The sequence below is a fragment of the Diabrotica virgifera genome, chromosome 5 (assembly GCF_917563875.1).
Source record: "Diabrotica virgifera virgifera chromosome 5, PGI_DIABVI_V3a".
NCBI lineage: Eukaryota > Metazoa > Arthropoda > Insecta > Coleoptera > Chrysomelidae > Diabrotica > Diabrotica virgifera.
In genome coordinates this window covers 225160025-225187736 of record NC_065447.1, presented here as the reverse complement: position 1 = coordinate 225187736, position 27712 = coordinate 225160025, and the positions used below count along the sequence as shown (strand labels likewise).

Here is a 27712-nt window from a genome sequence, read left to right as displayed (position 1 = left end):
GGATGTACCGAAGAGTACTGAAGATCTCATGAGTAGATAGAATAACCAACGTAGAGTTAATGAGACGTATGCATAAGGAAAGAGAAGTACAGGGAACAATTAAGAGAAGAAAACTGAGATATATGGGACATGTGATGAGAGGAGATAAATACCTAATACTCCAGGTCATTAGGCAAGGAGAATCCAGATAAAAAGATCCATAGGAAGAAGACGTAACTCATGGCTGAAGAATCTTAGGGAATGGTTTGGATGTAGTAACAACGAATTATTTAGAACCGCGGTCTCAAAAGTAAAAAATCGCCCTGATGATCGGAAGGATTGCCAACCTTCGAAGCGGAGACGGCACCTAAAGAAGAAGATCAATTAGTATAGGAAATAACGAAGAATTTTACGAGAATCTACTGAACGTAGTAGAAAGAATTAAGAAAAACAAGGAAGTATTCATTCTGCAAGGTAATAGTTAGTGAGGCAGTAAGCCAACAACATAAGCTGCTTGTTCTGGACATCGAAGTAAAAAGTGAAACTAAACCAAAATATCGGAGAGGACCACAAAAAATCAAGTGGTGGATGCTAAAAGATGAGAAAGAAGGTCTATTCAGGGAAAGAATAGTAGAGAAAATATGTTGGAACATGAAAGGAAGCCCTACTACAATTTGGAGAAAAATGGCCAGTAGTATTAGAGAGACTGCTATTGAAATACTGGAGAAAACGTCAGGAAAAAAGTTTGAGGATAAAGATACTTGGTGGTGGTCAAACGAAGTTCAAGGAAAAATAAAAGAAAAGGGAAAATTATATAAAAAGTGGCAAGAAACCAGATCCAACACAGATCTTCAAAACTATATGGTCGCGAAAAAGGAAGCGAAAGTAGCAGTAGCAAAAGCTAAAGCAGAAGCGTATTCAAACCTATACGATCAACTTGATACCAGGGAAGGCGAAACGAAGATATATAAAATAGCCAAACAGAGAGCAAAGAAAGCAAAATATTTTAATCAGATTAGATGTATCCGAGATGAAAATATGAAAAATGAAAATACTAGTTCACGAAAAGGATGTCAAAAAGAGATGGAGAAAGTACTCTGACAGCTTATTAAATAAAGAATTTGACAGACAGCCTGTGGAGTCAACAGAGACAGTAGCAGCAATGGTCACCAAAATAACAAACGAGGAAGTGGCTCAAGTGCTTCAAAAAATAAAGAAAGGAAAAGCGGTAGGACCAGATGATATTCCTGGGGAAGTATGGAAAGCATTGGGAGAGACAGGAACAAGGTGGCTAGCAGGTTTATTTAATAGAATTATGGAAGTTGGACAAATTCCAGACGAATGGAGAAGCAGTATACTAGTACCTGTCTACAAAAACAAGGGAGATATACAGCAGTGTACAAACTACAGGGCTACAAAACTGCTTAGCCACACCATGAAAATATGGGAGAGAGTAATTGATAGACGGATACGTGAAGAGACCGACATATCCGAGAATCAATTTGGCTTTATGCAGGGTAGATCAACAACAGACGCAATTTTCATTATAAGGCAGTTGATGGAAAAATACAGGAGTAAAGAAACAAACGCTCATATGGTATTCATTGATCTTGAGAAAGCATATGATAGAGTTCCTCGAGAGATTCTGTGGTGGGCACTCAATAAGAAAGGAGTCTCTGGTGCATATGTAAAGATTGTGAGGGATATGTATGAGGGAGTAACGATTAGTGTTAGGACAGGTGTGGGAGAGACTGATAAATTTCATGTGAAAGTAGGATTGCACCAAGGCTCGGTGCTTAGTCCGTATTTATTCTCATTAGTTTTGGACCAGATAACAGCGAAACTACAGGGTAACATCCATGGTGCTTAATGTATGCTGATGATGTCGTGTTAGTAGGAAATAGTGAAAGAGACTTAGAACAAAAACTGGAACAGTGGACACGAGCTCTGGAGGAAAAACGCTTAAAACTTAGTAGGACAAAGACAGAGTATTTGGAATGCTCATAAAGATGGAGTTACTACAAATAAAATGGTATCTTTGGATGGTGAACTGATTGTAAAAAGCAATAGTTTTAAGTACCTGGGATCGGTATTACAGAGTAATGGAGAAATAGATGGAGATGTATGCAGTAGAATTAGGGCTGGATGGATGAAGTGGAAGGAAGCGAGTGGTGTGTTGTGTAACAGAAAAATTCCAATGAAGCTGAAGGGAAAATTATATAAAACAGCCATAAGACCGGCTATGATGCACGGAACTGAATGTTGGGCAGTGAAAAAGAAAGAGGAACAACGAATGCATGTGACGGAGATGAGAATGCCTAGATGGATGAGTGGAGTGACAAGAAAGGATAAAATTAAAAATGAGTATATTGGGAGAAGTCTAGGTGTGGCACCAATTGATGCCAAAATGAGAGAGCATAGGTTGAGATGGTTTGTTCATGTCCAACGTCGAGACGTTAATCATCCAATACGAAGAGTAGCTGAAGTGCCGATTCCTGGAAGGAGTAGAAGAGACCAAAGAAGACCTGGGGGAGACGATTAGGCAGGACATGTGTGTAAAGGGGATTAATATTGATATGACACATAGAATTGTGTGGAGAAATGCAATTAGGAAAGCCGACCCCGCATAGGGATAAGGCAAAGAGAATAATGATGAAGGAAGTATTGATTCTGAAAGATTTAAGTGTCCGAATGTGAAGAAGGAACAACATTCAGACTACTGGAAAGTATGAAGATGCTATTTTGAACGGTGCGCGACTTATTGGTTATGTGAATGCTTATCGTTAACGAATGGATTCTACATTCTTAACATTATGTGACCCAATTTCCACGCTATATCAGGATTATAGGTTTATTTTTACAATAGTTATTAACATTTATTGAAAATTAATTCGCCATTTTAAAGCGTTAAACGTGTTTTATCAAATAATTACTTCCAGATTCGTTCAAAATGCTTTACTTTTTACCGGTAGACGAAAATTCTTATAGTGCGTTTTTAGCTTCAACTTATTAAGGATTTTAAAAATCAACCGAACAACCTGCTAGAAACATAGAGGTTTGGTTATCAAGGTCCACAAAACTAAAAAAAAAACTTCCAGATATCTGCTAGGTCAAAGTCACAGGAATACCTTATTTTTATGGACTAGTAAGACTATCGAATTTTTATGTCACAAGTCGAATTTTTACATCATCCTCCTCACAGTTCCTACCTACGTCCCAGTCATTTTTCTAAAAATCAAATGCGGACTAGCGATCATAAGCATAAGTTCCAATTGTCGCAAGATGCAGTCGATGCTTTCAAAAATGTAATTTTGTCTGTACCAAAAATCGAGTGGAATTTCCAAGTTGATTTGAGGATATACAAACGTGCATGAATCTGAGAAAACTTCAAAACACATTGATAAAGAAAACTATACTGGTTTATTCCAGTTCTAAATGCAAAATACGAAAGACAACCATCGCATATATTATGTAAGAGGCTACAGTAGCGATCAACAGGTAGCAACAAACGCGTTCCAAGATTGCGGCTCTAATTTGGAATACTTTGTCGAGATATTTGGCACATATATTCGTGATATAATAAAGAAGAGCCTAATTTCAGAAATATGTTAGTACGTGGAAATTACTCTATAACTAAATAAAATATTGAAAAAAGGAGCCTGTACCGCCATTAAGAAGAAAAAAAACTTTCTTCAAATAAACTTTTTTATCCCATGCCTAGATTTTGTGTAATCTTGGAACTACTAAAATTTTTTATTTCTAACAAGAAATCCAACATATTATAACTAAATAAGTAATTAGGCAACATAGAGAAATTATCACTGTCATTTTGACAAAACCTGCGTCAGATTTTCTCTAATCTGTTCGGTCATCTTTATCGACATCTGTTCAGTGCAGTAGTGTGTTAATTTAAGAATTCGTTATTGTTGTTTCATAGGAAATTAGTGTTTATTGATAGTTAATTTATTATATATTTGTTGTTGTATAAGTTATTGGCCTCTTTGAAAGAATAGATTGTTGTTAATTGTGAGTTTTAGTTATATGTAGGTAGGTAAGTATATTTTACGTAAAAATATTTCGAATTCTAATGCGAGTATATAAAGTTTTAGGAGGATTTTTTATTCTAAAAATATTATCAATAGTTTAACAAAATGGAAAAAGTAAATTAAACGAAAAATAAAGTGAAACCTTTCAAGAAAAAGTCCATTAAAAACCGTGCCAAAATTATGCGAAAATCGAAATTTGTTTCGCTTCACAACAAAAAATGATTATTTATTATTGTTTTATTATTAGATATTTCATGCAAATACCTTTCTAAATACCTATCTTAACATAAAATTTTCACCCATTTTGGTTTATTTTTATAAATATCTATTTATTAATAATGAAATCGTTTTCTATTACTTCCATTTAGCGCGACTATGATATTGGCAAAGTATTAATCTTAGATAATGTCAAAGATTACCACTGTTGCCAAAGTTTATGATACTATCTCCCGAAGTTATATTTTGTTGCTACCTGTTGATCGCTACTGTTTACTCTTCCATTTTACAACTTTAACTTTGAACATTAACCATGTCTGTCTGTGCGTCCGTGAACAGAACTACTCCGTTATTAGAACAGATAGGATGGCAAATTAGGTGTCGAATGAAAGCTTATAACCCAAAGATGGTATTCAATGTAGCAAATTTGACCTCGTACATGCGGTTTCAAAATTATAACCGGAAGTACAGTTTTAAAGTCGCCGAAATAATACAAGCCATATATTATTCGACGCGCCTTCACAAGACGAGAACAAATATATATACTTTGGGTTTTTATATCACTTCCGGCTAAAAAGTTGTAACCGGAAGTGGCATATTATAATTGCAGAAATAGTAGAGGTTATATAGCAATCGACGCGTATTAAAAGGTATAGCTCGGATGTTTAGTTCCGGTCATTTCCGGTTAAAAAATTATAACCGGAAGTTTGGCAAAAATGACTAAAAAATATTAAAACCGTATATCAATCGTACTTCCGATCACTTTTGGGTGAAAATCTAGGACTTACGAAGTCCAATTGCTTGTTTTAAATTTAAAATACTGAATAGTAGATAGTATCTTACCTATATTTTGCTTCTTTCTTTTCAGCCTTTTTGATAATCTTCCGCATATGAGCTATGTCCGGCCTGAAGTATCCAGCTTTTAAGTCATCATGAAATTTAACTAACGGACTAGAAAATTTGAATACTTCAAAATCAAACAACCTTTGTAAAGTTTTAGTTTTTTCTAGTTCATCATCAACAGGAAAGTTTGGTAAAAAGGTCTGAAGGTGCTGCCTATTTTCTTCAGATAACGAGTTCCAGGTTTCTGTCGACAATATTTCCTTAAATATATCTTGTTTTTCACATAGTCCCTGTGGTAGTTGTAGTTTGATATTTCCTATTTGAGCCATTTCCATTCCATCATCTTCGGAACTTTCTGTACTGTAATCTGACGATGAACTATCTTCACTGCTTGAATTATCCATTTTTAATAAATTATGTTTCCTAAAAATCACATCAAATCAATCAGCCCTATTCTGTAACTTTTAACAAATCGAATAGAAATGACCAAGTCGAATCGTAATTACCCAAAATCGGAATGTTTGATATCTATCGCGTCATTTTTGTGTTTGGATCGGTATTCTGTAACTCATATCGTAATCGGAATCTCTGACTTCTATTTCACGCGGTTCTGAGGAGGTGGCAACCGCGCAGTAACCAGCGAAATTGTGTTCTGTGACCTATTTTGTTACTTGAAATATGACACCGTTGCCATTTCCTCAATGTTTTCATACTTTCTTCATACTATCCTCAAAGTTTTGAGAAGTAAATAAAATATTCGTGTAAATACTGGATGCAAAAAGCTCAAAAGAGGATAAATGGTTTTAAATTAAAGTTAATTAAAATTGATATAAAAAAGAAGATAAACTGATAAATAAAAAAGATAAGTGAAGATAAGAAGTATAAATGCTTTTAAATCAAAGATATTTAAATTGATGTTATTAATTCATTATTATTAATAAATTATTTAAAATTGATATTACTAATAATATGCAATCTTTAAGATTCGATTCCAGTTGAAATAACTGCTGTATTTATCAATTAACGCATAAGAAGTCTATCGTATGCTATTCTTGTGCATTATACCATTGATTGCAATTGTACAAGAAATATGCGAACAAAATATGGCAACAATGTGAATGGGAAACATTCAGACGCCAAGTAGCAAATAAATAAGGTTAGGTCCAATCAGTGTTCTCAGACCTCCTGAAATTTCAGGAGACCTACTGATGGCGACCCTCGCCTACTGATCTACTGATGGCGTCCTTAAACCTCCTGATGAAGTGATGAAATTCTGAAAATCATCTGGTTTTGTTCCAACTCGATACAAAACCGTTCTTGAATGATTACGAGGATGCGCAGTAACGAAAAATGTGTTACAGCGCAGCATTATTCGTCATTGCGCATGCGCGTAACGATTCAAGAACGGTTTTGTATGGAGTTTGAATTTTTCAGAATTTTATCCTATTTTATTTTTTTTATTTTTATGCTTTAGCCGCCATCTAGCGTTGCCACAGCCGTCCCTTACAGATTTTATAGAGTTGCATTTCCCCCAAAAGTCAACAGATGGAACTTAATCAGCTATTTTCTGTGTATTGTACCTATGTATAAGTATAAACGTAAAAAATACCCCCCCCCCTTGCTGATTGGTGGCGTCCACCAACTGATTCTACTGATTTTTCGTGGCGACATCTAGTTGCCTATCTATAAACGTAAAGACTGAAACTACAGAATTCTACCAATTTTTGAGGCGAGCGAGTCTCCTGAAAACTCCTGATCGTTCGTGGCGACACCTCCTGATCCTCAAAAAAGTCATCTGGGAACACTGGGTCCAATTATTCATACGTTCATACTCGTACAACATGTCTAAATGAAATATATAGTTCTCTAAACAAATAACACCACAGACTAAAAATTAAGCAGCTAAAAAAGGTACAAATACTATAAATAATTATAAATAAGTAGTATGTAATTAATTATTTTTATATATAAAATATAAACGTCAAAACAAAACAAAATGCGCTTGCGTCAACCACAATTCCGATAATCGAAATCTCATCTCGACAGGGTAAATGCTGTCGAAGTGATTTCTATTCACATTACGATTGTAGAGATTCCGAAGTAGTTATGGAATACGGATTTGGACTATTTCTATTCGACTTGGTCACTTCTATTCGATTTTACTGACTTCTATCATCGAAATGAGTTACAGAATAGGCATGAATATCTTTATTCTGCTACTAAAAATTATTATGAATTAACACTATCCAATTATACAGTACACATACAATCATTAAATTTATACAATATAAGAATACATTAATAATATTAAATCATATAAATTTATTAATATTTTCAATAAATTTAAAAATGAAAAAAAGCCTACTTTAAGGGGAGGGATATTGTTGGAAATTAATATTTCAAGTACATTTTTGTGATATTTTATGAAACTAAGGTAGAAATTTTATTTTTAAATTAAATAATCATATTCACTACAATTCAAAGAATAGTCAAAAAAATGTCATACCAAAATATTGAAAAATAAGAATAGGCCATCTAGACAAGGCGAAAACGTTGAAAATCTAGACAAGGCGGGTCCGTTGTGAAAAATATTCCCATGAGATTTTTTTGCATAATCACATTCGTGAGACATCCCAGAATAAGGTTCAAGAAGTCGCCCAGTGAAAACTGGTTCAATTTTTTTTAACAATTTTTTTAATCAAATTGCAAAAATTACTATTTTTGGCTCGGATATTGTTTTGTAGGTTTTTTGGACCATTCTGGATAAAAAGGTCTCTTATAATTTTTCTCTAAAGTTGATCGTTTTCGAGTTATAAGCAATTTAAAATTGAAAAAAAAAACGAAAAATGGCGATGTTCAAGGCTTAATAACTCGGTTAAAAGTTATTATTACGAAAGCCAGAAAGTGACTAAATCAAAGTTTAATGCCCCCCCCCCCCTACAAGATCCTGAAGAATTTTTTTTTATTAGAAATTTATTACTAAGCTTTTATTTTTAAGTAATAATAATGAGCGCCATGCACGAGGTAGGCGGCCGTAAATGTTAGTGCAAGTAAGATGCACAATAATTGGACTGCCGAAGTGGCATCTCTCTCGCACTCAGCATGTACGGCCGGCTATCACGTGCATGGCGCTCAAAATTATTACTTAAAAATAACAGCTTAGTAATAAAATAATGAGAAAAATTTCTTCAGGATCTTGTAGGGGGGGGGCATTAAACTTTAATTTAGTTACTTTCTGACTTTCATAATAATAACTTTTAACCGAGTTATTAAGCCTTGAAAATCGCCATTTTTCGTTTTTTTTTTCAATTTTAAATTGCTTATAACTCGAAAACGATCAACTTTAGAGAAAAATTATAAGAGACCTTTTTTATACAGAATGGTCCAAAAAACCTGCAAAAAAATTGTCCGGGCCAAAAATATTGATTTTTGCAATTTGATTAAAAAAAATGTTAAAAAAAAATTTGGCCCACTTTTCACGTGGGCGACTTCTTGAACCTTATTCTGGGATGTCTCAAGAATGTAATTATGCAAAAAAATCTCATGGGAATATTTTTCCCAACGAACCCGCCGTTTTCGCCTTGTCTAATCAGAAACGAACTCGGTGTACTTGGTGCCCAAAAACCTTCAAAACTCCAGAAGATGATTTGCCTTAGCAGTGACTCTGGGCACCAGATGCTCCGGGAGTCGGCTTTGATTGCGTGTTCGTGTTCAGCGATCCCAAAAATCCCCTAGTAATCTATTTGCACGCATTTAGTGCCGAAAATCCTCGAAACTCCAGACGATAACGTGCCTCAACACATACAGAGCACCAGGTGCTCCGGGAGTCGGTTCTAATGGCTGATTCGTGGTTAACGACCCTAAAAACCTCCGAGTAATCAGTTTGCATCAATTTCGAAACTCCAGATGACGTGCCTTAGCAGTGACCCTAGGCACCAGGTACTCCGCGTGTTGGTTCTGATGTGTTCGTATTCAGTGACCCCAAAAACCCCCCGAATAACAAAATGTGTTAATACACTGATTTTGACATGTTTATGCACTTTTGGATGCATTTTATCCAGTTTAAAATGTAATTATGCATTTCCACCCATTTTTTTATTGAAGACTTTTTTTCCTTGCGTCATCCTGAATACAATTCAAAAAGTTTTAAGTCGATAGGAGCTGTATTTAAAAATCGATTCATTTCGGTGTTTTTAGTTACTGTCAAAGTCCCGGAGTTTTAATACCGCGAACGCAGAAAGCGCATGCAAATCGGTCGTGGATTGTCTCCGCGAACAAAGCTACTAGCTTGGTTCGAGGAGCCGATCACTGACTAGCCCACGACAAAATCGCATGCGCAGTTTAAAATAGTATAAATAATACCGTTCCTTGATCAGTGGCGGCTGGTCAGGGTCGGCTCGGCAGTGCCGACCAACACATTTATGGACACATTATAGATTTTTTAAAATATTTAATTTAATCAGAGTTGATGATATTCGTTTCTGTGGAATAAAAAAATATCTGTGAGATAATACAGACTAAATTTTATTCATTGTTTTTAAAAGAATTCGATCGATCCCATACGTTAAGTGATCCCTGTGCGCTGTGCGTAAGAGACTTTTCAAAAATAATCCTATAGCCATGCACCCGATTGCGATTGTGTGAATTCTTATTATAAAGCCCGGCTTGGCAAGCCGTCCCCAGATTAAAGATTTGCTTGTAATGAGAAGCTATGGAATATTAGCCGATAGGCAACCAATTATACATTTCCCGTACTATTTGAATGGCAAGTACGGCAGAAACCAATCTGCCGAGCGGGGATCTGCAAACGGTAGCAATTCGGGATAAAATTATGAAATAGGTAAGTAGGTAGTTTTACGTCGTTTAATGATTGATATTGTAATTTTTTTAAGTTGTTAGGAATTACCATTTAGGTGACAGGATGAATCGGAGGATTCGTTACATCAAGTTAATTATAGAGAACAAATAAAATTGTTTAACAAATTTTCTAATTTACTTTCTGACTCGAAGACATTTAGCGGCGTACCTAAAACAGCACAGAAGGAAAGAATCAATTAGTAGTTACATTTGGATACTTTTCGGTAGAAGTAGACGAAACTACTAATAGAAATAGAGGTAACATGTCATTCACAAGTATCAATTGTTCTTCGACACGCGTTACGTCTAATATTTATGAGATGTTTTTAGGTTTTCAGAACGTGAGTATAAGCCATAAGACAGAATATATTATTTTTGGTATTTTAAAGGACAGATTATTTTTGAAGTTATACTTCTTTAGGCGCGATTGAGATTGAGGGTGGATTTATATTGATCTGCGCGCATGCGCACACCGACAGTATGGTATTAGTCGTTATACGGGCTCTGATTGGGTGTTGAAATAATCTGTCAATAATAAATAATTGTTCAATATGAAGGTAAACAAATGTATAATATATTAGTTTTATTGTTGTGAGGACAGAAACAAAAGAGTTTATAATTGTAGTGACATTTAAATAGTTTTTAAAAGCAACAGGTACGTAATAATTGTAAATGTATCATAGGTACCTACCTATTTGTGCTCAAATGTGGGCGAATTCTGCCTCAAATGAACGGGATCTCTGTTGTCTCAAAAGAGTCAAAACGTATTGTCGAAACACCATGAAACAAGAGAGAATGTCAAACTTGTCTCAAATTTCAAATGTCAATAGAAAAAAAACTTTTAAAATCTCCCCAAAGCAATAATAAATTTTACAATGACGTTATAACCCATTTTGCTACTTCGAAACAACATAGACTAAATAGGTATACTTACTTAATTTATAAACAGGTTTAGGTTCTAAATTTATAGGAAAAAACAAAAAAAATAAAAGAACAAAAACCAAAAATCTCCTATGAAATTGAAGCCTTTTAATTAGATGGCATACCTATCTGAGGAGACAAAACCTTGCCGACCCTGTACCTAAAGCCACGAGCCGCCACTGCCGTTGATTGATAAATATACAAGGTATACTTACTATTAATGTTACTAATTAATTATTAACTATTAATATACTGGTATAATTATTTATCAATCAACGGTAATACATTTATTATGGAATTAAAGTGCGCATGCCATTTTGTCGTGGACTAGTCAGTGATCGGCACCGCGAACAAAACTAATATGGCACTCACATCATGTGAGTCACATGACTGACGTGGCATCGACAGCGTTGATTTTATTGTTAATTAATCGATTGATTTATTCCTCAGCGCAACATTAGCCGTACATGCGCGAAGCGACAATACGAAGAGATGACACGATAGACGTTGCCATTAGTCATCATGGAGTCAGTTACATGATTGTTTACATGTCAGTACAAATTAATATAAGTCTGAATTCGGTCGAGATTACATCATACGTGAAGAAAAGTAATGTCAGCGTAAGGATTATTAATGGACGAATTACGAGCATTCTTAGAAGAAAGTAATAATAGATAGTGGAAGTGATGTGAGATGTTTAGAGTTTAGACTATGACAAACGATTTTTTAAACGACCCAAACTGGGAATACAAGAATCTGTAGAAACCATTGAATCAATACTGCAAGATCTTAACGTTGAACAGAATCAAGAAAGTTAATACTAGAATGGCGATTCTTAGGAAGTAACAGAATCAGTATTGAAAACTGTTTAAGATATACTCAATTGGAATTTATACGAGGGCCGTCACAAATATTTTCCTTTTATAGGAAAGCATGGCCTACAGGTAAATGTATCAAATACCATATCGGCTTACGAAAGATTTTGCTTGTTTATAGGCCATTCCAACATGCTGTTACTGCGAATACACTACTTATTATTTGCCTCCCAGAGGTGACATAAACGTCAAAGTCCTGAAATGCTCTATTGACGATGAGGTTATACATTTTATAGGGCATTCAAAGACTTTCACGTTTATGAAAACGCTGGTAGGCAAACTGTCAAACATTGTGTATTTTATACAGTACGTAAATCGTTCAGCTGGACATAGGGAACTTACATTGTATATATTTAGATACATAAATACATACATTGTATTATATTGAGATCATTGTGGCAACTGAGCTCTCTCGATGACAATAATTTGGTTGTTAGCATTAAGGGGCATTAACGTCAAAATTTCGGCTGACATAAATAAACATCAAAATATGACAATGTAGTAGCTAAATACTTTTGACCCAAGGGAATGGGAAATATGTTTAGTTTCGAAATTGGTTTTGTATTTTAAAAAGTAAAGTTAAATTATTAACTCATTAATCATAAACTTTGTTTTTGGTCTATTTATGGACAGCCTTGCTTTAACATTCACTCATTCTATTCATTCTAACAGTTCTATTGCACCAAAAACTCGTTAAAACAGAAGCTTCAACTAACACAGGTTAGCGCAGTTGCCACAATTCACTCAATGTATATTCCCCATGTCCAGCTGTGCGATTTACGTACTGTATTATCTGCACCGTTTGTACCACATGTTTCTTAAGTTTTTTACCGTTAACAGTTTTTTAGTTGTATTTTCAAAACTTCTGTTGTAGATATTGTATAGTTTTTAGTTGTAGAAGTACTTGAACGACTTTATTTAGTTTTAAGGATTGAATAAATAAACATGAGTGCATTATAATGGTGTTGGTAGACAATACAAATGTTGCTAGCAGGTACAAGCAAAAGATTGGCAAAATAAATAATATAGGTCCACTTTCCTCCAAGTGGACAGTTTTCCAAGCGTAAGTAACATGGACATGCAGTGGAACCTCGATAAGTCGGATTAATCGGGACCGCGGCCGATCCGGGTTAACCGGAGAATATGGTAAAAATTAATAAAATACGGTACCTATACTTAGCAGCGATAGATAGTTGGCGTATTCCATGACGTTTTTTCCATATATCCAGCCAACCTTGACTCGCAGTGAAATTTGGTTCACAATCAAGCAACATTTTATTCAGCTTGAGTGCTGTTTCTTGAATAATTGGTCCAGACACTGGTAAACCACGTTCCCTCATTTTTAGCTTTCTTAGCTTTGCACCGATTGTCCAAACTGTGTTTTGTTATTATTTTGAAACAAAATTCTTCGATTTTAGTACTATTTTTCTTCCAATCCGATACTGTAGATATACCGACACCATATGATGCTGCAATTGTTTTTAAAGATTCGCCTTTATCAATCCTACCTTGGCCCTACCTGCTTCTAGTCTCTTTTCCATTGTCACTAACACATTTTTACGTTTTGTTGCCATGACGTAGACAAAAAAACACGCAAACATCTGAAGATTACAGAACAGAAGCGAACAATACGAATGTACTACACACAATACTGTCACAATCGGAACGATGTTATGTTATTTAAGAACAGTGGAACTAAGACCATGTTTTAAAAAAGAATTTTTTAAATAGTATTTTAGTCTTTTTTAAACAATACTAAGACAATTTGAAATAAATATAGGAATACAGGTGCCTGTTGTTTCCGATAATCCGAGACAATGAACGACGCCCTGCCGCCGTGTGCCATGAGTCATTTTTACTATCGTTCAAATTACACAAATACACATTATCTCTCAAGTATTATATTACATACATTTTTATTGTTGAAATGTTCGTTGTTTGTCTGATGAAAATCGGTGCGGGTTAGCCGGACTTCCGGGTTATCGGGGTTCCATTGTAGTTATTTAGCATTTTTATTGGACGTTTAATACCATTTAACCATTTTTTTTTGTCTCTCAGATGATAACTTATTTAATTGTTTTATGCTTAAAGTGTAGCACTGATGGTAATCGATAAAACTGAACTTTATCATGAATACTTCGCATTCCACACTTCAAAACATAACAGAAATGAGGCATATTATCTTTTTAAATTAATTCTTCTAGTAAAAATGTTAAATTAATCCTTGTACAAAACAAAATTACAAATAAAAATGCAACTAAAATGATCTAAAACACATTAAGAACTGATAGAATAACATTTATCTTTGCCTCCCGGCTACCATATTGATTTAATTTTGACAGTACAGTACAACCTGCCATATCCGGACCTGTCATAACCTGTCCTCCTTATATCCGGACGGTTCTGAGCCGTCCGGATCTACCGAAATCTACAAGGCAGTCCTGCTGTTGGACAACGCACTAAAATATGGCGAAATAATGTATTATAGAATCTATAAAACGTGTCTATCGACGAAAGTGATTGACGGCGTTGATTACTGAAATGTATGAAGGAGAAAACGTTTCAGAGACTATAAAAGAAGTAGTGGTCTTGATATCCCGATTTTTTCATATCCGGATCGGTCTGTCGCCACATTGATCCGGATATGGCAGGTTTGACTGTATGTTGGAATGCCCTGTAGTCGATGTGACAAATAAATATGCGCAAATGAAAACAGCACATACAGGGTGTTTCATTGATAATTGGAAATATTTTAACTGTAGATTGTTGGGCTCAAAATATTAGGATTGCTTATATAAATAAAATTAAATAAATTGATTTAAAAATTAAAAAACTAATTACAAAAATTAAAAACTCAGTACTTTAAAGCCGTTTGACATATCCTTGTCATACTTTGCAGTAATTGTAGATAGTCTACACCCTACTAAATTATGTTAACTTGGGAGCCGTCGCGCCGTTAGAAAAAAACAGTTTATCCTTTTCCGTGATAACTTGATGAAACATTTTGCAACATCACTTTCCACTCGTAAGTGCCTCGAGGAAGATTGTAGTAATGCGTGGAAATTTTTTTTTGTAGAATTTATGGCTTTGGTGAGAACCAATTAGCTTTAAAATTGTTAGAAATAGATATTTTTAACATAACAAGTACATAAAAATATTATAAAATAGAAATTTGTTTTAAATTCGTAGAGATTTTTTCTCTACGCGCGACTGCTAACGGGTTAAACAATTTTTTCTGGCTACTACCAGAGGCGTACAACGGGAGAATGTGAATGGTTGACCCTTCTCAAATTCTACGACACTGGCGGAATTGCAATTTTTCGATGTTCCAATACTTTTTATGTAAATAATATACTCCTCGTTCGTAACGATAAACAGGTAGCAACAAACGCGTTCCAAGATTGCGGCTCTAATTTTGAATATTTTGTCGAGATATTTGGCACACATATTCGTAATATAATAAAGAATGGCGGTACAGAGCCCAATTTCAGAAATATGTTAGTACGTGGAAATTACTCTATAACTAAATAAAATATTGAAAAAAGGAGCCTGTACCGCCATTAAGAAGAAAAAAAAACTTTCTTCAAATAAACTTTTTTATCCCATGCCTAGATTTTGTGTAATCTTGGAACTACTAAAATTTTTTATTTCTAACCAGAAATCGAACATATTATAACTAAATAAGTAATTAGGCAACATAGAGAAATTATCACTGTCATTTTGACAAACCTGCGTCAGATTTTGTCTAATCTGTTCGGTCATCTTTATCGACATCTGTTCAGTGCAGTAGTGTGTTAATAATTTAAGAATTCGTTATTATTGTTTCATAGGAAAGTAGTGTTTATTGATAGTTAATTTATTATATATTTGTTGTTGTATAAGTTGTTGGCAACTTATGTTCTACGAGCAACTAGAGGAGGAATACGAAAAAACACCGAAATACGATATGAAAATAATAATGGGTGATTTCAACTCAAAGATTGGAAAAGAAAATATATATGAGAACATAGTAGGGAAACATAGCAAACATGATATAACAAATAATAACGGGCACCGAGCAGTATGTTTTGCAATGGGGAGAAATATGGTAATAAGAAGTACACAACTCCGCCGGAAGAAAATTCACAAAGGGACATGGAAATCGCCCGACGGAAAAACAATTAACCAAATAGATCATGTAGTCATAGAAAAAATGGACATGAATTTTATATCAAAAATAAAAAGCATGAGAGGAGCAGAATGCAATTCAGACCATTACCTAGTAAGAGTGACATGCATGAGAAACTGGGGTGCGACCGGGAAGGGAAAAAGGAAAAGAACGGAAGGTAAGAGAAAATACAATTCGACCCTATTGAAAAGTGAAGAATTAAAAGATAAATATAAAGAGAAAATAGAAATAGAACTGGCAACATGCGCACAAGAAATGGAAATCGAAGAAAGATGGGAGAAAGTAAAAGCATCAGTAATGAAGGCAAATGAGGCAGTTCTAAACAGTACAGTGAGAAAAGGAAAAGTAAATGACTGGTATGATGAAGAATGTGAAAAAGCACCTGAAGCAGTTAGGAGAGCTAGACAAATAATGCTATTAAAAGAAAATGAGAATAACAGAAATGTGTATAGGGACGCAAGAAGGGAAATGAAAAGACAATGTAGGAGAAAGAAGAGAATATCCAAAGAAGATAAGCTAAAGGAAATTGAAGAAAAATTTCAAACTAAAGAAATAAGGTCATTTTACCAAGAGGTTAAAAGAATGGACAAAGGATATCAGAGCCGAAGCATCTATATTAAGAATGAAGAAGGATTACTAATAAGTGAAACAGCGCAGGTGCTAGAAAGATGGAAAAATTATTTCGAAGAGCTATTAAATAATGTTGAAGAGGACGAGATGGACATAACACAGAATATGGAAGAAAACGATACGATAGTGGGGACACCAACAAAACAAGAGAAATGAATATAATCAGCCAACTTAAAAACAACAAAAGTCCAGGAGCGACAGAAATAACAGCTGAAATGTTAAAGGCAGGAGGAGAACAACTGTACGAACAACTATATTGGCTGGTGAAAAAGATATGGGAAGAGGAAAAAATGCCAAATGACTGGATGCTGGCTAGAATCTGCCCCATACATAAAAAAGGAGATAAACAAACATATGAAAATTATAGGGGAATAGCACTCCTAGAGACAGGGTATAAGATAATAGCACAATGCATACGTGGAAGACTGAACGAATACATGGAGGATACTGTGGGAGAGTACCAGGCAGGCTTTCGATCCAACCGTTCGGTAACAGACCAGATTTTCACGCTAAAAGAATTACAAGCAAATTGCTATGAGTACAAAACGACCCTGTATGCGCTGTTCGTAGATTTCAAACAGGCATATGATCGTATAAATAGAAAAGAAATGTACCGTGCTCTGAAACAACTACAAATCCCCAAAAAATTGATTAGCTTGATTGAAATGACGTTGGCAAAAACGAAAAGCGAAGTAGTGTGGAAAGACATCTCAGAGGACTTCGAAATCAAACAAGGACTCAGGTAGGGTGACCCGATGTCAACCACGTTGTTCATATTGTTCAATCTTGTTCTTGAAGTAATAATGAGGAATTGCAGCATAAAAATGGAAGAAACCATATTTAAAAACGAACATCAATGTATTGCTTTTGCGGATGATCTAACATTATTAGCAAGATCAAAGAAAGAATTGAAAAGAATTGTGAAAAAGATAGAAAAAGAAGCAAATAGGTTTGGTCTAAAGATAAATGAAAAGAAAACTAAATACATGATAATGGGTGATACACAGCAAGACAATGAAGAGTTTATAAAAATACAAGGGGAGAAAGATTACATATACAGTTTTGACAGAGTGGAAGAGTTTACTTACCTTGGTGTGAAAGTAAAGGAAAATGGACATGAAGATAAAGAAATAGAATTCAGAATTACAAAAGGCAACCAGAAATACGGAATGCTGAGATCCTTAATGAAGTCGAAGTTTGTTTCAAGAAAAACAAAAGAAAGAATTTACAAGACAGTGATTAGAGCTACGGTTGTATATGGAGCTGAATTATGGGTTTTAAGAAAGGCAGATAAAGAAAGATTAGAAAGATGGGAGAGGAAAATTCTCCGATCAATTTACGGCGGCATAAATACACAAATGGGATGGAGAAGAAGGACAAATAAAGAGTTGGAAGAGCTGTATACGGAACCAAAAATCACCGCAATAATAAAGGCGCATAGAATAAGATGGCTGGGACATGTGCAAAGATTGGAAAACCATAGAATGACCAGGATGATATTGAACAGGAAACCAGTAGGGAAAAAAGGAAAGGAAGACCCCGTAAAAGATGGTTTGACAGCGTCCAAGCAGATTTACGAGAATTAAAAATAGATAACTGGAGAAACAAGGTATTAGACCGAAAAGAATGGAGAGGAGTGGTAAGAAGAGCGCAAGAGAAATTGTAACAGAAGAATGTGCCATGAATTGTAAAATGAGAGCTATATATATATATATATATATATATATATATATATATATATATATATATATATATATATATATATATATATTGTTATATTTCTATTTGATATGAAAATTAAATTTTGATAATTATAAACAAAATTCAATTTAATATAAAATATTTTCAATTTTCTCAACCACGGGCATATAAATTTAAAACAACCTGTATACAACAAATTGTTATATGTAATTTTAAGAAGTGATTAGAATAAGCGTACGAAACTCGGAACAATGTGCTTAGATAAACAAAGTGAATGACGCGTACCATTATCGTTTTTCTCGGAAGGTCGATCATTAGCCTATGCTAAATAAAACTCAGTGAAATAGATGATAGTTCATTATCGTTTTTCGCGGAAGGTTTCGATCATTAGCCTATGCTGAATAAGACTCATTTGAAAGAGAGAATAGGTCATTAAAATTTGTAAATAATAGAAAGTAAGTTTAGAATGGGAATTAAATATTTTCTTTTGAAATCCATTAAGCATATTTAGAAAGATTAAAAATTGGTTTTGGGGAATACTGCGAATGAGAGTTGGTGGTGGAAGATTGATTTGTGAATCTGGAAGGGATATTTAGAAAGTAGGTGAATGAATGACAAAGTGAGATCAGAATGTTTTGAGCTGTCGAGAAGTGAAGTCGAGTAGTAGACGGTAGTGTACGGAGAGTGAGAAAGCCGGTAGTTCCGTGAGTGTGGAGTATCTATCGTGGAACGAGAAGTAGGCCAGGTCGAGAGTAAAAGAACCTCCTTGAGCCAAGAGTGTCCCGGTAGCTGATAGCAGTTTCGAAAAAGGTAGAACACAGCATCACGACAAAAGCAGGAACGAGAGCTATTCGAGCTAGTTTTTCAAAGGAGAACATTACTGGAAGCCAGGACGAGGTTTGATCGCAGCCAAGGATAGCAGGAAACGGGTCTTGTGTGAGGACATTTTCAGTTCACCAGGAAAAGGTCAGTCTAATTTGTTTGGACATGAATGTATGGGTTTTTCGTATTAAATTCCACATAAAAAATTGAATAACATAATCAATAATATCAGAAAAGCTTCATCAAAGTTAAATAGAGTTGTTCCTAATAACTCCTAATAGTTAAATGTTAATAAAAACTTTCAATTGAAAACCAAAAGGAAATAAGATTCCCATTTGTAAATGTTATGTTTAAGAATAATAAGAAATAGCAAATATTAAGCATTGATTGCCTTTTAAATAAAATAAAAAATATTTTGATTATAATTGTAACCCATATGTGTATTTTTTTTACTCTTTTCTTTTCTATCCCGATTAGGAACCATTAAGAAATATTTGAAGCCACGAAAGTAAGTAATTAATTTATAATTCGCCCTGAGATTGAAAACATATTGATATGTGATCTGGTTAATTAATTAGATTAGTATTAATACATTGATTAAATTAAGTGACATATAAGAATATTATCTCATATCAATAATCAAGATCACATCAACTGTCGTCCAACGTGGAAAGCATTGAAAAATATTTCTAGTGGCAAATTTGAAGGATAGAAAGAGTAAAGCCGGTATTTGAAAATTTATATGCCTGTGGTAAAAAGTGAGATACTTACATTGGATAACATAAAATTTTAGATCTCTTTAGGTACAAATTTTACATAACTGATTTAATATTTTATTTTTACGATATTTACATTTGATATATTTATTGACAATTTATAATATTTGGGTGAGAAAAAGTCGTTTTGGGTAACATACTATTAAAATTTCACATTTGGCGGGGATAGTACTTCTTGAAAATAAATGTCTGTGACAAGAAGCCAAAGCAAAGACAACAAAAAACAAAAAGAACATTCAGATCAAGAGGAAAATTCAGACCAAGAAGATATCTTAAACACAACAATCATGGAAACAGGAAAAAAAGAATTGTCAGCATTAGAAAAGATATTACAACTTATGCAACTCCAGTCACAAAAAATGGATGAAGCAAAAAGGACAATGGATAAAAATCAAGAAGAAACATCAAAGAAAATGGATAAAGTGGATAAAAAAATGGATGAAACACAACAAAAAATGGATGAAACACAACAAAAAATGGATGAAACACAACAAAAATTGGATCAAAAAATGGATGAGACACAACAAAAAATGAAACAAGCAATAGAAGAGAACAACAAGAAAATGGAGGAACGCATAGAAAAGTATGAAGTGAAAATTAAAGATCACATGCAACAACAAGAGACAGAGATTAAAGAAATCAAAAGCAAAATAAAGGAGATAACGAATTGCAAGAAAAAGGAAATAGAAAATTTGGAAAACAAGTTTGAAAACGCTATTCAAGCAATCAGAGAAGAAATGGAAAGAAAGATTGCGGAAATCAATATTCAACAAAATGTAGGAGAAAGAAGAGAAATGGGTATACATAGCACAGATGACGTGAAGATAAGGTTTGGCGGGGATGTAAGAAGATTACACCCAGTGCCGTTCATAAATAGCCTGAAAAAGAAAATACAGCACATCGGAAATTTCGAAACAGCAAAAGAAACTATCAGAAACCATCTAAAATATGAAGCTAGCCTATGGTTCGATTGCAAAGAAGAAGAATTTAGCAGTTGGCAACAATTTGAACAAAAATTTTTGAATTATTTCTGGGGAAAAGTCCAACAATTGGAAATTAACAAGGAATTACAAAATGGGAAATACAATGATAGGATGGGTATATCAGAAAGGACATATGCATTACAAATTTACTATAACGCAAAACATTTACAATATAATTACTCATCGGAACAATTAGTCGAACTGATTGCAAGACATTTCGAAGAAACGCTGGAAGACCATATCACATTGCAAAACTACAAAGACATAGATAGTTTATGCCAATTCCTACAAATAAGAGAATCACGTTTAAGAGAAAGAAAATCAAGAAGGTCGCGAGAAGATTACAGGCCCCGAGAAACACAGGATTTCAGAGATAGAAATCAAAATAGGAGGGACGATACAAGACGAGATTTTAATCCCAGAAGGGAAAACGAAAATAGAGACAACGGAAGAGGAAATTATGAACAAAGAAATAGGCAATGGAATGAGGACAGAAATCGAGAATACCAGAATAGAAACACCACACGCTCAAATCAAGAAAACAGAAATAATGGTAGACAAAATGAACAGGGATATCGAGAAAACCGAAACAGATCCGACAGACCAAGAGAAAATAGAAGAGACGTAAATAATACCCAGACAGATGAATATGACGGAGAGAGACATTATGACGAAAATATAAACAACGATGAGCAACCGGCGTTTTTTCACGACGGCGCTCACTAAAAACCAAAAATCAAACAGGAATTTTTTGTAACCCCAAGGAGTTTATTAAATTGGCAAGAAACAACGAAAAGAAAAATGGAGTTAATTTAAAATTTGTGGATGGATTTATCAACGAGAAACCAATTAAAATTATGATAGACACTGGATCTGAAATAACATTGGTCAACAGAAAACTAATAGAAGAAGTTAACTTAACAAATTTAATTTACAAAATACCTAGGGTAAATTTAGTGGGCGCAAACAAACGGACATTGGCAACTATAAATGAAGGCATACGAGTAATGGTACGACTGGGTAAGAAGATGTATGCACTACAATGTGTAATAATGCCAAACATGTCACATGACATGATAGTAGGAGTTGACGAATTGGCAGAAAAACATGTAGTGATAGATTTTAAAAATAATACGATGAATCTAACAGAAGAAAAAGAAGAAGAACAGGACAAGGAACAGGAGAAACAAAATACGGACGAATCAGGTAAAGAACAAACAGTGGAAATGAATTTGGCAACGAAGCAAGGACAAAGAAGAAAAGGGAGAAAAAGTCAGAAAAAGACAAAAGAAAATGAAACCTGTGGCTCCTCAAAAGAAGAGTTGAGCCCAGAAGAAGAAAATTTGAGAGTATCAGAAACAAAGGAAACCTGGGATTCCTCAAAAGAAGAGACGAGCTCAGGAGAAGAAGAAATAAAGCAAAAAAATGAAAGCGAAAAAGATATGATCGAAACAGTGGCATTTGAAGAGGAGGCATATGAAAACGTGGATGCAGAATACACGGTAAAAGTATGTGAAAAATCTGAGGAAAAAGACAGAAGATTAATATGGGAAAAAGGGAAAGACAACATAATAGCCGACACTCTAACACAGGATGAGGACACTGAAAATAAGGAAACAATTACTCTACAGGTGGGACTAATTAGAGTAATACAAGAAGAAGGGGTATAAGACGTAGATTAAAGTAAGGAAATATACAGGGAGTTGGTTTTGCCTCGAGAAAATTTATTTAAAAATGCAGATAAATTTTATCGAATACAAGGCGGGGATTTGTTATATTTCTATTTGATATGAAAATTAAATTTTGATAATTATAAACAAAATTCAATTTAATATAAAATATTTTCAATTTTCTCAACCACGGGCATATAAATTTAAAACAACCTGTATACAACAAATTGTTATATGTAATTTTAAGAAGTGATTAGAATAAGCGTACGAAACTCGGAACAATGTGCTTAGATAAACAAAGTGAATGACGCGTACCATTATCGTTCTTCTCGGAAGGTCGATCATTAGCCTATGCTAAATAAAACTCAGTGAAATAGATGATAGTTCATTATCGTTTTTCGCGGAAGGTTTCGATCATTAGCCTATGCTGAATAAGACTCATTTGAAAGAGAGAATAGGTCATTAAAATTTGTAAATAATAGAAAGTAAGTTTAGAATGGGAATTAAATATTTTCTTTTGAAATCCATTAAGCATATTTAGAAAGATTAAAAATTGGTTTTGGGGAATACTGCGAATGAGAGTTGGTGGTGGAAGATTGATTTGTGAATCTGGAAGGGATATTTAGAAAGTAGGTGAATGAATGACAAAGTGAGATCAGAATGTTTTGAGCTGTCGAGAAGTGAAGTCGAGTAGTAGACGGTAGTGTACGGAGAGTGAGAAAGCCGGTAGTTCCGTGAGTGTGGAGTATCTATCGTGGAACGAGAAGTAGGCCAGGTCGAGAGTAAAAGAACCTCCTTGAGCCAAGAGTGTCCCGGGTAGCTGATAGCAGTTTCGAAAAAGGTAGAACACAGCATCACGACAAAAGCAGGAACGAGAGCTATTCGAGCTAGTTTTTCAAAGGAGAACATTACTGGAAGCCATGACGAGGTTTGATCGCAGCCAAGGATAGCAGGAAACGGGTCTTGTGTGAGGACATTTTCAGTTCACCAGGAAAAGGTCAGTCTCATTTGTTTGGACATGAATGTATGGGTTTTTCGTATTAAATTCCACATAAAAAATTGAATAACATAATCAATAATATCAGAAAAGCTTCATCAAAGTTAAATAGAGTTGTTCCTAATAACTCCTAATAGTTAAATGTTAATAAAAACTTTCAATTGAAAACCAAAAGGAAATAAGATTCCCATTTGTAAATGTTATGTTTAAGAATAATAAGAAATAGCAAATATTAAGCATTGATTGCCTTTTAAATAAAATAAAAAATATTTTGATTATAATTGTAACCCATGTGTATTTTTTTTCTCTTTTCTTTTCTATCCCGATTAGGAACCATTAAGAAATATTTGAAGCCACGAAAGTAAGTAATTAATTTATAATTCGCCCTGAGATTGAAAACATATTGATATGTGATCTGGTTAATTAATTAGATTAGTATTAATACATTGATTAAATTAAGTGACATATAAGAATATTATCTCATATCAATAATCAAGATCACATCAATATATATATATATATATATATATATATATATATATATATATATATATATATATATGTATATATTTATATGATGTATTTTTTAAATAGACAAATTAATATTGTATATTTTAGATATGTATAGTAAAAAAAAAATGTAATTGTGTTTTTCACGCCCAGGGCCTACATGGCCTGTTGAGCAAAATAAATAATATTAACAAAATGGAAAAAGTACATCAAACGAAAAATAAAGTGAAACCTTTCAAGATAAAGTCCATTAAAAACCGTGCCAAAATTATGCGAAAATCGAAATTTGTTTCGCTTCACAACAAAAAATGATTATTTATTATTGTTTTATTATTAGATATTTCATGCAAATACCTTTCTAAATACCTATCTTAACATACAATTTTCACCCATTTTGGTTTATTTTTATAAATATCTATTTATTAATAATAAAATCGTTTTCTATTACTTCCATTTAGCGCAACTATGATATTGTCAAAATATTACTCTTAGATAAGGTCAAAGATTAGCACTGTTGCCAAAGTTTATAATACTATCTCCCGAAGTTATATTTTGTTGCTACCTGTTGATCGCTACTGTTTACTCTTAATCAAAATAACTGTGCCGTTTCATTTTTAACTTCAAATATCTCGAAAACTAATGACTTCATCGTTACGAATGAAGAGTGTATTATTTACATAGAAAGTATTGGAAAATCCAAAAATTGCACTAAAATAGCAATTCCGCCAGTGGCATAGAGTTTGGGAAGGATTTACTTTCTCAGCACAAATATGACTAAAACAGAGACGAATTCAACCAAGTATAGTCAGCGCGGGTAATCCGCTGGAAAATTTACACCAAATATAACTACATTCAGTTTGACAACATTGTGTTAAATTTTATATTAACATATCCCTTCTAAGATAAACAGAACTGTAATTTAGTCCAGACGAGTCCAGATTTAGTATGCCAACAAAAATTTGATGTTTTAACCAAATAATGTTTCAAATATGATGTGCAAAATAATTTGCGCATTAAAGTAGAAAAAAACGTTAATTTGCATAATCATTATCGTCCAGTTATCATCTAATTATTTTAACTGTACTAATATCCGTTGACTAATTTAAAATTTAGGTGTCACCTAAACTCTGCCGTGTAAGGTCCTACCTTCAAATTTTCCAACCAATATGGTTGATGTCATGTGATGCCAAGGCTTAATCTGGAAATATTTTTAACATCCTTTAAAAGTCTGACAATATAATGTAACCTCAACATTTTAAAACAACTCGAGGGGATTTACCCGTATATTTTGGATTCTTAAAGGATGTAAATATGTGATAACACTGATGATAGAATATTGATTCCGAAAACGTTTTGTTGTGATATAACATTTTTTAGGGATTTTAAATATACCTTTTACAAGATAATGTTTTTATTTTTTGTAATTTTGAATGATTACTCGGTTGTTAAAACATCTTATCTGTAGCGGCTTCAGGAATGTCTTAGTTAGAACTATCGGGTTTCATTGATAAAATGCGCATTCCCACCGATTTTCGCTTCTACTACAGTCGGAAAAATGAAAGAATACCCATGAACGATCACATCAATTACTTATTTTGTATTTGCTGCCTTTTTCTATAAATAACAAACGTTTGTTCGCTCTGAGCTTCGCTGGTGTCGCTCCTAGCGGATTAGTAATGCAACTTTCACCGGTATTTTTAAATTTATTATTTAATTGTTATCGCTTAATATTTACAACGCAAAAAAGTAATTAAATTCTAATCGATTTTTTTAAGATTTTGCTAATCATTTTGACGTTCTATTGATGAAATATTATTTTTTTTACTTCGGATACTTTCACAATTATCGTGTAGATGGCGCTAAGATTAATAGATTAATTTATAATTACATATTACGGAACATTAAAAAAATTTAAATTCAGTATTTAAAACGTAAGTATATTTAAGGTAAAAAATATATACCACAGCTTTTGACCAACTAATATTTTTTATAATTAATATTTTTATTTTTAATTAATCACTTTGACATTTATGTCAAATTTCCAGTAAACGTTTACGGACTTGTCACTACTGGCGCTCGCGAATTTTTAAATACCCCCTCTACATACGAGCTCACAGCGTATACTATTTAGTATGCAAAGTAAGAGTCATAAAAAAAAACAAAACAAAAGCCGGGGATAGTGGTAGCGTACAAGGGAAGACCAGTAATTTGATGTGGCTGACCCCAAATTCTACAATACGCAAGGGTGTTAAATGGTATCGAAAGCTTGCCTTTGAATACATATGCTTGGAATTTCAATTGTAAATGCATTTTTAATTTATAAGGTTGTTAAACAGTCCTACAGCCTCTAAAAGCCAATGAACCTCACGAATGTACGATTATTTATTTATTTATTTGGCGGGAAACCCCCATTACAGTAAATATTTAAAGTATTTAAAGAGCTCATACAAATAGATGCAAACTTAAAAAATAATAATAATAATAAAAATATCCAATTTGATAATTAACAAAACAAAAGATAATAATAATAAATAATAAACCTACTATCTGATATCACAAATTGTTTCTTTCAGTTTGCTATATGATATGTTAAAGATGTCAATGCTTGGATTTGTATTGAGGTAGTGCAATATTCTGTCCATTGGCACATTTTTACCATAATTTGTATTGTGAAAGTTAGTGTAGAATGTACAAGAATAAAAAAACCGCTAAACGCCGTAAAAATGAGTGGCGCATACAATATTTCGGCTACAAAAGAGCTGATATGAATATTACGTGGCGCGAAAATGTAATTTCATTTTGATGCAAAACAAAATTCTAGTTTTATTTTAAAAGATGTTTCCATAATATTTGCTAAATTTGAAGTAAAACGCGCCACAAAAGAGTAACTTTGATACAGTTTGAATTTTGAAACTCTTGTGGCGCGTTTACTTCAAATTTAGCAAATATTATGGAAAAATCTTTTAAAATAAAACTAGAATTTCGTTTTGCATCAAAATGAAAATACATTTTCGCGACACGTAATATTCATATCAGATCTTTTGTAGCTGGAATATTGTATGCGCCCTCATTTTTACGGCGTTTAGCGGTTTTTTATTCTTGTATCGAGTTTTTCAAAGTTATTTATAAATTAAATGTATGAAGTTGAATGAAATGTTTCTCGATTACACGTTAAGTTTTATAAATGGTCGCCTTTGTCGCATTATCTCCCAAATGATCTAGTGTCCATCGAATGTACCGGGTGTCCCAATAAGAATGGCTCTCGTCCATATCTCAGGAACCGTTTATACTACAGCTTTGGGAAAAAACTTTTTATAACAAAAGTTGCCACGAGAAAAGCCTGGAAATTATTATCATAATTGTAAGTCCACCACTAGAGGGCGTAATTGAATATTAAAAATTAAAAAATCGAAATTTTACAAAATTTGCCTAATGGAAGGGCACTGGAAATCCAATCATCGTATTCCTCATACAAGTCTGTGCATATTTTATTTCACGAGTTTAAGTCTACCTGTGCAAATAAGAGGTGGGGGTGAGTGGGAACCTTGTTATGAAAACATCGCTGTAAGTCCGGTTCTGCTTAATCGATTTTTACAAACTTGGTCTTGTTAAAAACAGCTCTTTTTCATCAATGTAATAGTTATAATTTGGAAACAGCCTATTACGTAATATGCCGGCTAGAAGGCGCTATTTATTTTTTTTAGAAATCTAGTTTTCT

The 27712-nt window shown here is 33.6% G+C and overlaps 1 protein-coding gene across 3 annotated transcripts in view; it reads right to left on the bottom strand.

Annotated features, from left to right (window-relative positions):
• The window catches only part of LOC126884693 (nuclear factor related to kappa-B-binding protein), a 93155-nt gene that overhangs the window by 49134 nt on the left and 16309 nt on the right, over positions 1-27712 (bottom strand). For all 3 annotated transcript variants that reach the window (XM_050650771.1, XM_050650769.1, XM_050650770.1), the window contains exon 2: positions 5085-5507. In XM_050650771.1, coding sequence (XP_050506728.1) covers positions 5085-5488 — 404 coding nt within the window. In that variant the 5' untranslated portion in view covers positions 5489-5507. The remainder of the gene's footprint in view (positions 1-5084; positions 5508-27712) is intronic.